The sequence below is a fragment of the Ursus americanus genome, chromosome 8 (genome assembly GCF_024610735.1).
Source record: "Ursus americanus isolate L20-20 chromosome 8, mUrsAme1.1.p, whole genome shotgun sequence".
NCBI classification, from domain to species: domain Eukaryota; kingdom Metazoa; phylum Chordata; class Mammalia; order Carnivora; family Ursidae; genus Ursus; species Ursus americanus.
In genome coordinates, this window is record NC_142134.1 from 67,908,630 (window position 1) to 67,925,702 (window position 17,073).

At 41.0% G+C, this 17,073-nt stretch overlaps 1 protein-coding gene across 1 annotated transcript in view; it reads left to right on the forward strand.

Moving 5' to 3' along the window:
- Positions 1-683: 683 nt before the first annotated feature.
- The window catches only part of KCNIP4 (potassium voltage-gated channel interacting protein 4), a 109,170-nt gene continuing 92,780 nt past the window's right edge, over positions 684-17,073 (forward strand). The window contains exon 1 of the mRNA XM_045771403.2: positions 684-808. Within this exon, the coding sequence (XP_045627359.1) occupies positions 707-808 (102 nt within the window). The 5' untranslated portion in view covers positions 684-706. The remainder of the gene's footprint in view (positions 809-17,073) is intronic.

Below are 17,073 nucleotides of genomic sequence, written 5' to 3' on the forward strand. Positions count from 1 at the left end.
TTACATAGAGCATCTTTCAGAAATTATACTGAAGTACAATTCACAAAAGAAAGTACAATGTTTTAGAATTTATCTGTAGCTATAGACTCCCTTGGCTTCAGAGTAGGGTCTAGCCAGAAGTGCCCCCAGGCGCAGTCCATCCAGAGTGCATCCGGGAAGACTGGGTTTATGAGAGCTGATAAATCAGTCAAATCAGCAGCTGATAATTCACTTCAGCACCTGACCCGGCTGCTTTATTTGTAGCCCCAGGCCAAACATTTGATTTCAGTGGAATCCTCAGAGAGTATTAACAGAGTCCTACCTCCTAGTTGTGTGATACATAGGGTCATACTGATCGTCATTAAATGAAATTCCATTTTTCTAACCTGGACTTGGTACATATATACCAAGTCCAGGTTTAAGGTTATTCGTGATTTTGTGCACTCTTCAAACTGTATTATAAAAACACTAAGATTGTAATATCTAATGATTAGAGTTTGTGGGGGGAAAAGATTATGTGGAATTGTCTAAGCTTAGTTATTTAACTCTGGGAAATGCAAAGACTCCTTTAGGCAGTAGGAGAATACTTCCTCTGGAAAAATCACAGATATCCAGTAAACGTTTCATTGTTTTCCTGTGTCGTTGTGCATAAGCACTGGTGACCTGTGACTGTTCTTCAGCCTCTTTTTGGTTCTCCTCCACAGACAGCGTGGAAGATGAACTGGAGATGGCCACCGTCCGGCATCGGCCTGAGGCTCTGGAACTTCTGGAAGCCCAGAGCAAATTTACCAAGAAGGAACTCCAGATTCTTTACAGAGGATTTAAGAATGTAAGAACTTTCTTTTTGACTTTACCTTCACACTGTTCTCAGCAGAGCATTGAGAAGTGAGAGGGAATGAGGGAAAACATACGGTTCTGTGAGGGCCCCATCATATGCACATTTCACACAGATCTTTCCTAGATGTGAACACTGTCGATATCCACTAGACTTTGAGTCACTTTGGCACACCAACGTTCATACAATGTGGGTGGACATTAAACAAGGATAAGTAGAGAAAGGCATACTCAACTCGGTTCTTGGTATGTTTTGTTTGTTTGGTTGGTTGGTTTTGGGCTGTAATGACATCATTTCAATAAGTTTCAATTCTCTTTTTATTATTGAACTATAGTCTCATGTTTGACTTGAATCTTGACTATAGATTAAGGCCCATCAAGGAACGCCATTCCTAGTATTGGAGAAGAGTTACTCTAAGTTTCTTAAAAACATGCTACCAATGACTCTAGACCACAAGCGTCTGTAGGTGGTCTTTGCATCTTGTTCTTTGTGGTCCAGGTGCACCTATGATTCTCCTTCCTGAGGGAATCATCTTCAAAAGGAGTGATAGTTCATGCGTACCAGAGGGTGAGGGTGAGAGACAATGAGTGGCCCAAACAATTGATCAGGGACACACTCTTGTCCGGTACTTGGTATGTGTTTAGTATTAAACTAGATTCTGTAGGTTATTCAAAAGCCAGAGAAGATATTCAAGGAGCTTCTGTTCCATGTAGGGAGAGAAGACTTGTCATGAATTTATTTGAAAGCAATTCATCCCTGGATCTCCTGGCTGGCTCAGTCAGTAGAGCATGTGACTCAATCTCAGGGTTGTGAGCTCAAGCCCCACATTGGGCATGGAGCTTGCTTAAAAAAAAAAAAAAAGACATTTCATCCTTAAAAGTATCAAATGATTGCGTATCAAATGGCATACATAGGCCAACATGTATCATGTTCTTACACATATATAAACCATACTAGCTACACTGCAGGTGGCCCTTGAAATCCAAATTAAATTGCATTGATCCCTCCTGAAGTCCTCCCCTTAACAGCCCCATTCCATGATCTGTCGACTCTATAGTGTCCAAAGAGTTCTGCTAATTCCAGCCTCTTCTGACCATCTCAATTGCTACCCCAGTGCAACCTCATGCAGACCAAATGAGAAACTCTGCCTCCTCCATGGGTATCCTCACAAAAGTTTACTCAGAGAATGTGTAACACTAGTTGACTTTTCAGAATATATTTGTAGAGTTCCATCGTGCATATTGCACACAACCTTCCACTATCTCTCTGACTCCACGGTGTCTCTCTCCACCCCATTTCTGCTCTTACCACTCTCCTTGCCCAGGCTTTCTAAATTTTTCTCTCCCCATTACTACTCTGAAAGCTGGTTCTCTGCTAACACCCAGGCTTTTGTGGAGGTAGACTAGGTGGGAAGAGGGGAGATGTCATGGAGAGAGGCGCTTGCTCCACACGGAGAGGACTCTCATTTAAAGGAGTCTTGATGTGCAATCTATCAAGATGACACGTGTAAAATAAACATGCATGAAGAGAAGGGCGCTTTGGAAATGCGGCTAGAGAATTATTAGTCATGTCTATGCTGCAGAGTGTGCAGAAAGAGCAAACACTTACCAAAAAAACAGCTGGAATGACCACTGGCAGCAGCAATCAGATACAAAATGGTTGTCAAGTAAAGGAGAATTTCATCCAATCTCTCAGCATCCCTGCTACGTTATCACTCCACTGCCGTGACTGAAGTTCTCTCCATTTGGGGTCAGGCTGCCTTTCGTACCATTTGTTGCAAATTGAAGTCATGATTACTGCCATCGTTAACCTCCAGAGGCAGCATCTCTGCAGGTTGGTCTTGTCCAAGTGGCACTTCACAGAAATTGCCCAGGCTCTGACGTCTGCATTCGATTATTTTTGTCTTTTATTTTCCTTCACTTTTATTGCTCTTTTATTTTTGTCTTTGCTTACTTGTCTTCTTTTCTTCCTCTTCTCCTCTCCTTCTTTTCCAGGCCCCTCTCTTTCCCCTTTTCTTACCCTTCTGATTCCTGTGCTAATTCTTCTTCCTGTGCTCTCTCCCTCCTTTTTACCTCCTTTGTCTCTTCTCCATGTCGATTCTTGTCTCTTTTCTTTCACTTCTCCCCCTTTCCTTTCTCTTTTTCTCTTCTCTCTGCATCAGTTTTTCTGTCCCCCCCATCCTGCACCATGAGACAAATGTCCATCAGACTAGAATGTGCCCAAAGCATATTCACATCCTCCTTACCAGAAAATAGTCCACATTTTACTCAGAAAATATTAATTGATGTCTCTGATAAGTCAAAGACAACTGTTCTTTTCATTTGGGGTTGTTTTTCCCTAGTCAAATGTATGACTCTAGTAAATATACCCTGAATTATATCAAGAGAGGCATGAAAGTAGGGCAGTGGCACCCATGTTTAACAGGATGGCAGCAATCTGAACCAGCTTAGCCTCAGAGAAAGCAAACCAACTACTCTTGGTTTCCTGAACACCAATTATCTCAAGCTCTTAAGATCAAAAAATCATTTCCATGGAACCAATTGGGTTATTTATTTTTAATGAAACCTTTTAAAACTCAATATATTTTTATTAATAGAATAAACTGATTACCAACATCTTAAGACAGTCGCACTGGGGGCGCCTGGGTGGCTCAGTCATTGAGCATCGTCTACCTTCGGCTCAGGGCGTGATCTTGGAGTCCTGGGATCGAGCCCCGCATCAGACTCCTCCGCTAGGAGCCTGCTTCTTCCTCTCCCACTCCCCCTGCTTGTGTTCCCTCTCTCACTGGCTGTCTCTCTCTCTGTCATATGAATAAATAAAATCTTTAAAAAAAAAAAAGCCAGTCACACTGATGTAAAGGAGGCTCACCATGGCAAATCACCCCTGTTTGTAAAGATTGCCAGAGCCCCCCAATTTTTCCCAGTACTGTATCCCTGGTAGCATTTCCTCATTTCCAAAGCAGATTATTAATAAAAATGGGGAATGGGAGAAAGGACCATATTAAGAAAAAATTTCTCAGCCTGTCACTCTGTTTCACCCACTGAGTCACCGCCACATTTTTATTTCTCTTACCACCTGCTGAACTGAGCCTCCAAAAGTAGGCAGCTGATAGAAATGGAGAATATAGCATGGTGTTTCTCCATTTTTATCGTGCCTTGGAATCAACTGAAGGCTTGCTAAAACCCAGATTGCTGGGCCCCAGCCTCAAAGATTATGATTTAGTAGGTCTGAGATTGGGGTGAAGAATTTGCACTTCTCATGATTTCCCAGGTGATGCTAATGCTGCTGGTCTGGCGAGCACAATTTAAGAATCACTGTGAAGATATCATAAGCTTTGGATCACTCTGACTCAGGTCCATGTCTTACTTATTCAGGCAGTTCTCTCTGAGTCAGTAGCCTGTGTCTCCTTATCTCTACAAATTGGGATAGTGATACCTACATTGCCTGAGTTTTGTTTTGTTTTGGCCGAGTTTTGCCAGTTTGTTCATGAGACATTAAGAAACAGGAAGCTCAATAAAAAGCAGTTATAATAGTACATCTCCAAATAGTCAAACTCAGTTTCATGTTCCATCAAAGTGACCAGTCACGGTTGGCCTATACTCCCCCACAGTGTTTTGGGTTATGATCTACATAACTAGGTATTAGAAAGGATGCTGAAGCCCACAAGGTAATCTCTACGTGTCAGCAGTGTCAAACTTAACTGCATGTCGCAATCATGCCAGGACCTTTAAAAATCACAAATAGGTTGGTACCATGCTTGGTGATTCTGATGTAATTGCTCTGGGAAGAAGCTTGAGCATCAGGATTTATAAAGCTCTCCAGGTAATTATAATGTGCAGCTAAGATTGACAACCAATGAACTAGATGCATAAAATCCTAGTCATGAGGTGCTTCTATCAAAAAAAGAATTGACCTAATTGTGATGAGTCCTATAGTCTTGAACACCAATGGTTAGACTGGCTATGTTGGAACCTTATGCGGTCTTTGGTGGGTTTCCACCCCTTGGGGAGATGTGTGTGTAGGTGGGTAACAGGTCTTACCTCTGATGATTCTGACTCAGTTAAACCTGAGGTGATGCTCAATAATTTTTTTCTAAACTTCTTAATTTAAAAAAAATCTCCTTTAATAGATAGGTAACAGAAAGGTTAGAGAAGTATCCATATACACGAGTCACAAATTTGATTTACTGCTCTCTTTCAAAATCAAGCATAAATTCAGTTCAATTTTAGGTGATCATGAATGGTCTTCTGGGGCATTAAGTTTTAATATGGCTATGCCTCTTTGACATTTACTTTCATTAGTTAATAATTTATAGCATATTCTTCCCATTGTTTAAGGCATGACGTGAAAGTTTCAAGAAGTTAGATCTATTTGCTTTGGACACCTGGTGCCTTCCTGTCCCAAATCCTTCCCTGCTTCTTTTTCTTTCACTACTTTGAATTATAATAGATCAAAGTAACCATTAGATTCAAATATATCTTTAAGGTATCACTTTAATGCTTGGTAATGCCCTTTTCCCCTAAAAATGCTAAGTATTAATATCCTTCCTACCTAAAAATGAAGGATGTCTGTATTGGTTTTTTAATTGTGTGTAATAAATTGTCACATATTTAGTGGCTTAAAAAACACTCATTCATCATGTCACAGTTTTGAGGGTCAGGAGTCCAGAAGCAACTTAACTGGGTCTTATGGATAGGGTCTCACAAAGCTGCAATCAAGGTGTTGATTAGGCTACACATCTTTCTGGATCCTGGGATCCTCTTCCCAACACACATGGTTGTTGACTGAATTCACGTCCCTGTGTTGTATTTCTGAGATCCCCACTCTCTTGCTGGCTGTCATCCTGGGGCCACTCATCTCCTGGAGGCCGCCTGTGTTTCCTTGCCCATGGCCTTCTCACAGAATCTCTCATAATGTGCAGCTCACTTCTTCAAAGTCAGCAAAGGAGAATCTCTCTAGTCTGCTAAGGCAGAGTCTTATATAGTGTAACATAGTCATGGGCATGACATCTCATCCTACCACCATTGTATATTCTGGCACTCAAGGCAAGGAGATTAAAAAGAACAAGACTTACTGGGAGTCACCACAGGGTGTGTCCATCACAGCAGTGTTCCTAGGCAGACAGCAACCCCAGCAGCCAGCAGCTGAAGCAGCTCCATTAAATCTGAAATCACATCTCAAGCATGCGTAATCCCCACCCTCAGTGTTGTACCTAAAATCCAGACCTTTCCTTGGAGATTTTGCCAATAGTGGCACCAAACTTTTCCTTGATTTCTGCAAGAGCTTTAATGTTGTGGCCAAAGGAATCAGCAGGAGATGAAAGTTTTTTTATGGGTTTTTTCCTACACCACTTAAAAAGTTTGAGAACTCACTGCATCTTTAAAAATAGGTGAGGGAAAGTGAGGATGAAATTATAGGGGTCTACATTTTTTACAAAGTACCTTTATCTAAAAAGCACTAAATCCCACTTAGAGTAGGGCGGAAGAGAGGAGGAGTTTAGCACATGCTTGAAAAAGAGCGGGATATGGTGTTTAGGATAGAGAAATAAGCTGCTAATTGCATAAGGCAATTGCTCTTTTATCATGAGCCCTTAGAGTTATTCTTGAGGCTTCACAGGCTGATTGTGTAACCTTCAGTAAATCACTTCATCCCTGGCAGCTTCTGTCTCCCTGTCAGCAAATTAGGGATTAAGATCTTCTCTTCCAATCATGAAGGGGGGTGGGTAATAATTGGTTTTGTTCTGCTCTTGAAAGACTCAGATAAAAGGTCTTCCTTAAGTGCAAAGTATTACTCATGTACTTTAAAATCAAGGTAAAAGAACAGAGTTAAATTGTTATTTTCCATGCCCTGGCAGAATTTTCTGTCAGACTTCCAGGAAGCAGGGCTTTCTGAGAAGTTTGTCTACAGGTCTCAGCAGATAAACATGGTTGCCTTTCTGACTTCCAAATACTGGCATGGGACAAGTGCTTTACTGGGTTCAAACCTTCCAACTGACATTTCCTACCTTGGGCAGATGGTTTAGCTTCTCTGGACATCAAATTCTCCTTCGAAGATTCAGACTATTAATGCTCACTCAAGTAAGAAGATGACGAAAAATATTTTACATAATTTCTTTCATTGAAAGTGCTCAGTAGACATTGGAGCTCTTCTGCTCTTTCTTACTCATTCTACTAAGTACAGAAGTAACTGAAATCACAGTGAACATTCTGGAATATCATCTTGAGGTATATTACCTTACACAAGAGTTAGTTAAATATAATCTGTGGCATTTGGATGCTTCAAATTTGTTTGTTTGTTTTTTTAAATTTTAAACTAATTAAGCATCATGGTAAATTTTTGAAATCATGTGGGGGACATAAATTAAAACACGTAAGTGTCTCATCTACAATCCACTCCCCATTCTGCCTCACTGGAGATAAGTATGCTTAACTTTCTTCTTTATTCTCCTAGGTATTTTTATGTGCATGTATTTATGTGTTTGCATAGGGATTCTTTTGACACAAATGGGTTTGATAATACAAGTATCCTACAGATTATTTTTACTTAACATTGAACAATCGTGAATATTTTCTTTTCAAACAACCATTACACACATGTTGGTCAGGAGTTTCCTGTTGGGGACACATTGAGCCTGGCCTGGTAATTGGTCTAGTGGATTAGCACACCACTTCTCAGCCTCCTTTCTCACTGCTTGGGAATTCTCATAGGAGAGGCAGCAGTTTCTGCCCTGCCCTTCTACTCCACCCCGGTTCCAGAGAGGGATTTACTTTTTGAGGGCTACACCAGCCCTTCACCATACCAATACCCACAACTGCCCCTCTCCTCCCCCGCCCCCCCAAAAAAGAGAGAGAGGGAGAGAAATAAAAGTGGACTAAGGACCTTATTTCTGTTTAACCTATGAGATTCCTAAAGACCATGGCCTGACCCTGATTCATCTTGATATTCTCTACTCCTAATTCCAAACGTGTGGCCCATTGTACCACTCAGTATCTGGTTTTAGAATAAAAGTACTAAACCAAGATAACAGATAAAAGTCATCTTGCATCATCCATATAATGCCTAACTTTTAAAATAGCTTGTAAGTTCATTAAATGAAATATGTATGCAAGGGGCACCTGGGTTCCTCAGTTGGTTAAGCATCTACTTTTGGCTTAGGTTATGATCCCAAGGTCCTGGAATTGAGTCCCGCATCAGGCTCCCTGCTCAGCAGGAAGTTTGCTTCTCCCTCTACCCCTCCCCCCTGCTTGTGATCTCTCTCTCATGTTCTTTCTCTCAAATAAATAAAATCTTAAAAAAGAAAAGAAAAGAAAAGAAAAGAAAAGAAAAGAAAAGAAAAGAAAAGAAAAGAAAAGAAAAGAAAAGAAAAGAAAAGAAAAGAAAAGAAATACATATGCAGGATATTTAACTCTTGTTTGGCTCCTAAACCTGTCTTTTCTCAATAAATGTTGCCTTTCCATGTATCCAGTAGCCCAAAAATCAGATGTCTTTCTGGATCCTTCCCTTAGAACCTGCTGCATCTAATTAATCTCCAAGCTCAGTCCGTTTTCTAGTCTTTATATCGCTCCCATCTACCCCTTCCTTTTCCTCTACACTGCCCTTGCCTCTCTGTCATCTCTCATCTTCATTACCACAATGACCTCCCAAGCTCCTGAACTCCGGTGTTATCTTCCTTTGAACCTGTCTCCACAAAGCAGCTAAAGGTGTATTTCTTTTTTTTTTTCACCTTAATACTTTTTTAGAAAAAAAAATTTATTATGTTATGTTATTCACCATACAGTACATCCTTAGTTTTTGATGTAATGTTCCATGATTCATTGTTTGCATATAATACCCAGTGCTCCATGCAATATGGGTATCCTTAATACCCATCACTGGCCTATCCCAATCCCCCACTCCCCTTCCCTCTGAAGCCCTCAGTTTGTTTCCTAGAATCCATAGTCTCTTGTGCTTCATTCTCCCCTCTGTTTATCCCCCCTTCATTCTTCCCTTCCTTCTCCTACTGATCTCCCTGCTATTTCTTATGTTCCATAAATGAGTGGAACAATATGATAATTGTCTTTCTCTGCTTGACTCATTTCACTTAGCATAATCCCCTCCAGTCCTGTCCATGTTGCTGCAAATGTTGGGTAATTGTTCTTTCTGATGGCTGAGTAATATTCCATTGTATATATGGACCACATCTTCTTTATCCATTCATCTGTTGAAGGGTATTTCTAAAGCACAAATAGAACCCTGTTGATTCCTACTTAAAACCAGTTAATGTCTGTCCATTGCCATTAGGAGACAGACTCAAGAGGCTTATGAACTCATCAACACAAATTTTTGAGTGTCTACTATAAGTCCAACCCCGAGTTAGATTCTCTCTGTACTACAGTGACCCATCTAGTGCTTGCTTACTTTTCCAGTCTCATATCTCACTATCTTTTATCAACTCTGCTTCTGCCATAAAGAACTGCCTGCAGTTGATGTGATTCCCTCTAAGGAGTCCTGATCTGCCCTTTTCTTCCTGCAGAGAATGCTATTCCCCATGAATCCCTTACCTTTCATGAGGCAAACTTCTATACCTTCTCCACATCTCAGCTTAGATTTTACTTCAACATAATTTTTTCCATCATTCGTCTGTGGGTACTGAATACGAGCCCACCACTCAACTAGGTACTTAGGATGCATTGACTAGAATGTTGGGTAAGTTCCAGTGGGAGTTGAGGAGGGTAGGGTGGTGAAGGGGAGGGATGAGACTATCAAACAAACAATTAAGGAAATCTCTGGTGTGATGAGAACTGTGATGAAATATGTTATAGAAAGGCAGAACAGAGAGCTTCTCTGTGGTGGTTAAAGAAGAGTTCCCTGGGGAGATGGCACTTAATTGAATCTAGAATATCAAGAAGGACATAGCCATCTGAAGGACATTCCAGGCAGAGAGAACAACCATGAATCCTGAAGTAGGAGTGAGGCAAGAGTGTATGGAACCTGGAATATTCATTTTATTTCTAAAGATATTGAGAAAGTACTGGTTTTAAAAGGTTCAGATATAATATATGGTGATGATTTTTAATGACTCTGTGAGGCTGCTGTAAGAAGAATGGAGTGTAGGGAACCAAAGTAAAACGGGGAGACCCTTGAGAAAGAAGTTTCAGGAGAGTAGGGAAAGAAGTGTTGCTTAGACCAGGATGATGGCAAAATATGGTATGTGGTGGAGGCTGAGCTGACTGGCCATTTTGATGGTTTGGATTGAAAAAATGAGAGGAATTGAGGACTCAAAGTTAACTCAAAGCTAACTTTGAAAGGCTTATATGTAGAAAAACTTTGACACCTGTAGGTTCAGAAACCCTCCTAAAGTGCTCCCCATCATTGCACTGATTTAAGGACCCCTTCCCTATTCTATAAGCTCCCTGAGGACAGGTACTGTATTTTTTTTACCATGATATCATTAACTCTTCAGACCATGCCTTGCACATAACATAGAATCAATGTTTGTGAATGAGTGACCCCAATCAAAAAATGCAGGGAGTCAAGCTAGATAAAATTTTTATCTTCTCTCACTTTCTTTTTAGTTCCTTTCACATCTACCTAATAATATTGAAGAGCTATCGATTTGCTCTTGGGAAAAAAAAATCTAATGATAAGGAAAGTGAAAGAGCATGACTTTTCTTGTAAAAGAATGACAAAAATAGCTTGACACATTTGCTGAGTTTATCAAGTGCTCCTCAAAAATGTTAAGGGCAGTCTCATATGGTAACGAAAAAATACTTCTGTTTCTATTGCAGGTGTGTTCACAGTTTTCATCCCATACTCATGCCTTATAACGCTTAACAAATATGCTGTCCAGTGAATAATAGGATCTCGGTAGCTCAAGAACCCCCTCTCATCTCAGCAACATATTTCAAAAAGTAAAAGAGATTGGGTGGTGGCATCTAGCGATTCCCATATGGGTTAGAGTAGGTTCACTGCTGTAACACACAGCCTAGTATTTCAGGGGCTTAATGCAACACAGGTTTGTTTCTTCCTCATCTCCCATTAGGCCTATCATTAAAAGATGGGTTCAGGTTGGGGCTCTGCTTCCCCTGTTTGTTAAGGTTATTCCTTCCATCTGTTGATTCCACTATGGCCTGCACCCTCCCCTGGGCCAACTGTGTCTGCTCCTTGGTCAAGAAAAAAAGAGAGAGAGCAAAGAATACATGGGGCATATTGGGCATGTGCTGGAGTGTCAGACATTCCTTCTGCCCATATTCTACTGGTCAAAACTCAGTTATGTGGCTCCATTTGACTGTAAGAGAGACTAAGAAACACATATTTCAAAAGAAAGTAAAATTAAATTTCCTTCAAATTAAAGAATAGCATGAGAGAAAGTTATGTCAGAGATTCCCAAGATACCCCCAAGTTCAATCATTTGCCAGGAGGACTCACAAGATTCGGTATATAATCATATTCAATGCTACCATCTGTTATAACAAAAGGATACAAAACAAAATCAACAAAGGGAAAAGGTGCATGGAATAATGCTTGGAGAAAACCAGATGCAAACTCCCAATATTGCTTTCCTAGTGGAGTCACACAGAATGTGTTCTTCTTCCTCAGCCATCAGTTGTGAAAACATAGGTGAAATGCTGTCTACCAAGGAAAGTCATCAGGAACTCAGTCCCCAGGGCTTTTACTGGGGCTGGTCGTATAGGCACCCTCTGTCTAGCATGTGCCTAAATTCTAGACCTCCGGAAGCAAGACAGGTGTTCAGCATAAACCATATTGTTTGCATAAACAATTTAGGTACAGTGAGCCATTCTTATCAGGGAATGGTGGAAACCATCCCAAACCCCACTCTCCCAGATTCCAGCTCTTAAAGAATGAATTGTATTCCTCTAAAACATATGTTATAGCCCTAACCCCCGATGTGACTGTATTTGGTGATAGGTCCTTTAAACAGGTAATTAAAGTTAAATGAGGTCATGAAGATGAGGCCCTAGTCCCATAGGACTGGAGTTCTTAGAAGAAGAGGAAGAGACACCAAGGAGGCAAGGCACAGAGCTAAGGCCCCATGAAGACACAGTGAGAAGGAAGTCAGCTGCAAACCAAAGAAGAGAAGCCTCAGAAAAAGCCAACTCTGTGAGCACCTTGATCTTGGACTGCCAGCCTCCAGACCTGTCAGAAAATAAATTCCTGTTGTTTAAACCACCTGTCTGTGGTATTTTGTGATAGTGTCCCTAGCAGAATAGTAGAGCAGTTAAGGGCCAAACTTGCAAGTAGACCTTTCTAAATGCAACAGCCTCAGTCCTGCAATGATAACTCATTTCTATACAAAAGTGCATACATTTCGGGGTAAATATGATAATGTGATTGGATACCAGTTCTGGCTACCATTGGGCAAGATGCTTGGTCTCTCTGGGCTTCACTTATCTAATCTGCAAAATTAGAGAAATAGCATTTCAGATACTTTGCAAAGATAACGAATGTAAGGCACAGAGCATAGAAACTATCTTATGATAACACTCAAAATGTAGCAATCATTATTCCTATGATCATTATCATCAACACCATTGTCATCACGCTGTTCCTCTGAATCGTGCTGTAATCTAGATGGGGTCGGGCAGGGAGAGAGAATTTTAAGGGGACTCTACGCCTGACCTTGAGGTCATGACTTGAGGTGAAATCGAGAGTCAGAAGTTACCAGACTGAGCCATTTAGGCACCCCAAGAAGCTCTTTCTTAAAATGTCTTTGCCCCACACTCTAGCTCGAGGACAAATTTGAAAAGCATGCATTTTTATTTTGGTTTGATTTTACTCTGTCCTTTGAATTCTTGGAGAAACTGATACAGTATTTCTCATAATTCCCTCACTGAGATTTTGTGAAAATCAAAAGAGATTAACATCATTCGTGATGTTGAACATACAATGTGACATAGAGATGTAGGTAATTTTTATTATGATATGTTAGTCGCCATACGGTACATCATTAGTTTTTGATGAAGTGTTCCATGATTCATTATTTGCTTATGTAGGTAATTTTTAAAAATAACTTACATAAAAGCAACCCTTTTATAAAGCCAAAAGGCTCTGGAAGCATTTCTAAATCTTTAAGGTGTTTATCCATTTAAGCACAACAATCCTGTAAGATCAAATTTTTTTTTTCTTTCAAGTCACAGGTGAGTTGGTCCTGTCTGATGGGGCAGTTCTCCACATTCGGAGATGCAGGGTTCTTCCCACACATTGCCCTGCTATCCCTTTGCTGGACTGCTGTCTCCATTTGCATTGTGTAAACTAGGTCCCTTCCACATCCATGTCCTGAGGGAAGGTGAAAGAGCCAGAGACCAGGGGCAGGTAACTTGCCTTAATTTAGAGATAACATAAAAGTTACATATATCACTTTCACCTACATCCCATGGACTCACTGGTCACATGAACCACCCAGCTCCAGGGGAAGTTAGGAAATGTGGTGTCTAGCTGGACAGCAGTGTATAGCTGGAAGGGGAAACTACTTTGGGGAAAAAACTATCACTCTGCTGAAGTCAATAAAAGCTCCTTCCACTGAATTTTTCTAGAGAATATCCTAAATATTTCCCAAATTAGTCCAGCTAATCCTTCTAAGACAAATTCCTCAGTCTGAGAGCAATGTGTCAACTGTTCCTTCAAACTCATATATCCCTTGATAGATCAAGATTTTAGAAATAATAATAATAAATCTCTGTCTTCTGAATGCTTTGAGGTTTCCTACCTCCACAGCATTATACATCAGAATTGAATAAATAACAAGTTCAAAAGCAGTTTCATCCAAGGAAGTTTGTGAACACAACTTGTGCAAGGAACCCAGTCTTCACCGCACAGAACCCAAGCACCAGGAGGTGGTACGACTTCTGTCTGCAACAAAGTTGAACAGCATTACTCTTTCTCATTCTTCTTGGAAGAACTAATTTGTTCACACATACAAATGTGTCCCTGGGAGTCTAGTAAAAAATTTTTCAAGTTCAGCACCTGCTTTTCAAAGAGCCTGCTGTGCAACTTTGGACATTTCGTGGCTAACACTAAAAACAAATCCGGGGTACCATTCATCACTGCAAGCGGCTGGCAGCAAATCTACCTCATAAAGTCGAATCATTTTCCATTTCTTTTTAGAGTTCCCACTTAAATGTGTTCATTAATATAAGCCTAACTGGCAATTATTTTAGTGATCCTGGCAGGCATTCAAATCTTCATTAAAATAAAATAAGTTGCCAAAACTTTGGAAGTCTTTTCCATGCTACATTTGAGCTGATGTGTGAGACTTGAAATCCTCTTAAATCTGTGTTGATTAATTTAACTTGAGGGAAATACGAAGAAATGTGTCAAAGGAAATGAGATAGAATCTGTAATTTTTATCTATGCATATTCTAATGAATTTTGCCTAATATGTAACATTTCAACTCTCATAGAATTTTAAGAGTTGGGGTTACGACTTCTCATGTCAAGCTCTTCCTGGTTATTCATTCTTTCCACAAACATACAGAGCATCTATCACTTACTAAGTACTTACTGTATTCCTGGTACTTTCCTCGTATTGGATACATATTAATGAGTAGAAGAGAATTGTCCTCAACTCATAAACACTAGAGTCTAGTGTAGGAAGTGTAAAGTTAGTAAGAAATGAAAAAACCAATTAAGTGTAAATTGTGCTACATTCAATGAGAAAAATAGGACAGAAGTCTGTGAGAGACACTCATGTGGGCACAGGGGACCTAGAAGGCATGATGGTTAAGTTTTATTTGTTGACGGGGTTAGGCTCTGGTGTCCAGTTGTTTGGCCAAATATTAATCTAGATATTGCTGTGAAGGTGGCTTGTAGCCTTTAAGTGAAGCGTACCTTGCTTGATAACCTGGTCTGCCTCATCCAATCAGTTGAAGAACAAAAACTGAGGTTTCCCAGAAAAGAAGGAATTCTGCCTCAATATTGTAACATAGAAATCTTGCCTGAATTTCCAGGCTGCCAGGCTGCCAGCCTGCCTTGCAGATTTCAGACTTGTGAGTGCCCATAATCCCATGCCAATTCCTTAACTTCAACTGCTTGTTCTCTCTCTCCCTCCTCCTTCCCTATCTCTCCCTCTCTCTCTCCTCTCTCTCTCTGTCCCCTCTCTTTCTCTCCCTCCCACTCTCCCCCACCCTCTCCTTCTCTCTCTCTCTCCCTCTCTTTCCCCACCTCTCCTTCTCACTCTCTCTCCCTCCCCCCATTTCCTTCTCACTCTCTCTCCTTATATCTCTTCCCCCCTTCTCTCACTCTCTCTCTCCTTTTTTCTTCATTCCCCTAGAACCCGGACTGACATGGAAAGCTTTCCTTAATCAAGGCTTTTTATGCCAGACCTAAAGAGAGAATGACTCTTCATGAGCAAGGAAAAGGTTATCCCCAGTTGAAGATACAGCAAGTGCAAAAGCCCTAAGGCAAGAAAGGGTTTATAAAATCCAGGGAAGCAGTGAAAGTTATTGTGGCTGTGGTTGAAGGAGAACAGATGAGACCACCCAGGTGGGCATGGAGCAGGTCACACAGAGCCTTGCAGGCTAGATTTGACTCCATGTGGTAGGAAGCCGTTGATAGTTTAAGTAGGGGAGTGATATAACCTATATTTTTTTCAAAACTTTGGCAGATAATGGGTTTGGTCAAGGAAGGAGAAGGAGGGGGGAGAAACTAGTAAGGAAGATATTACAGTAGTCTGGCCTATGCGTGACAGTGAATTGGACTAAAAATTGCGGTAGCTGAGATGTAAAGGAAAGGACAGAGAAGTATCTGTATCATTTAGGGCTCTTTGATGGTGGGCAGCAGAAATCTAGCCTGATTGACAGAAGAAGAAAGAGAAGTGCTTGGAAAGATCTAGGGCGGCTCTCAGAACTGAAAGAAAACATGAGCACTGGGGCCTCACAAGAGAGAAGCATCTGGAAATCTCCAGGTAAACAGAAGGAAACTAATGGGGAATGGGCACAATATTAAACTGGAACTACATCTGTGTCTAACACCCCTCGCTTTCTGCTTTGCAGCCAGGCTGGGCTCCTTTCACTTTCCTAAGCACATGTTCTTTCCAGGGAAATAGCCAAATTATGACACCTGCCCAAGGAAACTTGGAGGTGGAGACTGTGAGTGGTTGGGAAAATCAGAGCTCAGTACAAACCCTGTCCTTGCACTGCTTCTCTACTCATCCCAAAGTCTGGCTTCCCAGGCACTCCCCCCAACACATTTCCATCATGGTCTTAACACAGTCTTATCCACACATTACTCTTATCTACATCGTTGGGAAAAGAAATCACTTGTGGACAAGAGGTTCTGGCTCTTTCTGCTCTCAGGGTCTTTTCACATGTTGTTTCCCAGGACACACGTTCCCTTCTATTTAGTATGGATGGTTCTGGTATCCTCCTAAGTCCTGCCTCTCCTGATCGCATGGCAGGAGATCAAACCCCTACTCCCCAAAACATTCTGTCTCTGCACTCAGTTTGTATCTTTCTTAGCATTATCATCATCTGTAATAATAAATTATTTATTCACTGAATCCCTACGAGATGGGATATTGATGAGGGCCAGGCCACTGATGTTGGGCTTACCCATATATACCCAGTATCCAGTATTTTTCTTGGTATACGGTATGTTCTTAATAGGCACTTGTTGCTTGGACTCCCTCTAACCCTGAGCAGGGCTGTGTGCACCTGTAAAGGTCCCCAGGGACTAAATCTCAGCCTCAGGGGATTTGTCCTGGCTAATTCTTCTGTTGGACCTGCTTCCCATGTTATGATATCTCTGGTCTCCCTCTTGTTTCTTTGTCCTGGGTTCTGTACCACCCTTGTAGGTGAACTCTGTGCAGGTCTAGACTCCGGATCCCCCCACCAGCTATCTTCCAGGTATCCTTGGATTCCAGCACCTGCAGTCCTGAGCAGGAACCCCCCACCTTTTCCCAAATGCCTCATTTGGGTGTGATTTTCTGGCTCTGCTTGTCTGCCAGAGAGAGAGAAAGAAAGAAAGAAAGAAAGAAAGAAAGAAAGAAAGAAAGAAAGAAAGAAAGAAAGAAAGAAAGAAAGAAAGAAAGAAGGAAAGAGGGAGAGAGAGAGGGAGAGAAAGAAAGAAAGAAAGAAAGAAAGAAAGAAAGAAAGAAAGAAAGAAAGAAAGAAAGAGGGACAAGGGGATACAAAGATTAAGGAAACCTTGCTTCTGTTTTCAAATGCTTTACAAGCTAATTACCAAATCAACACTACTAATGGAATTACTAAAGTAAAAATGAATCTAAAAATTTGCCTGCAAAGCCCTACTAAACACTTTAA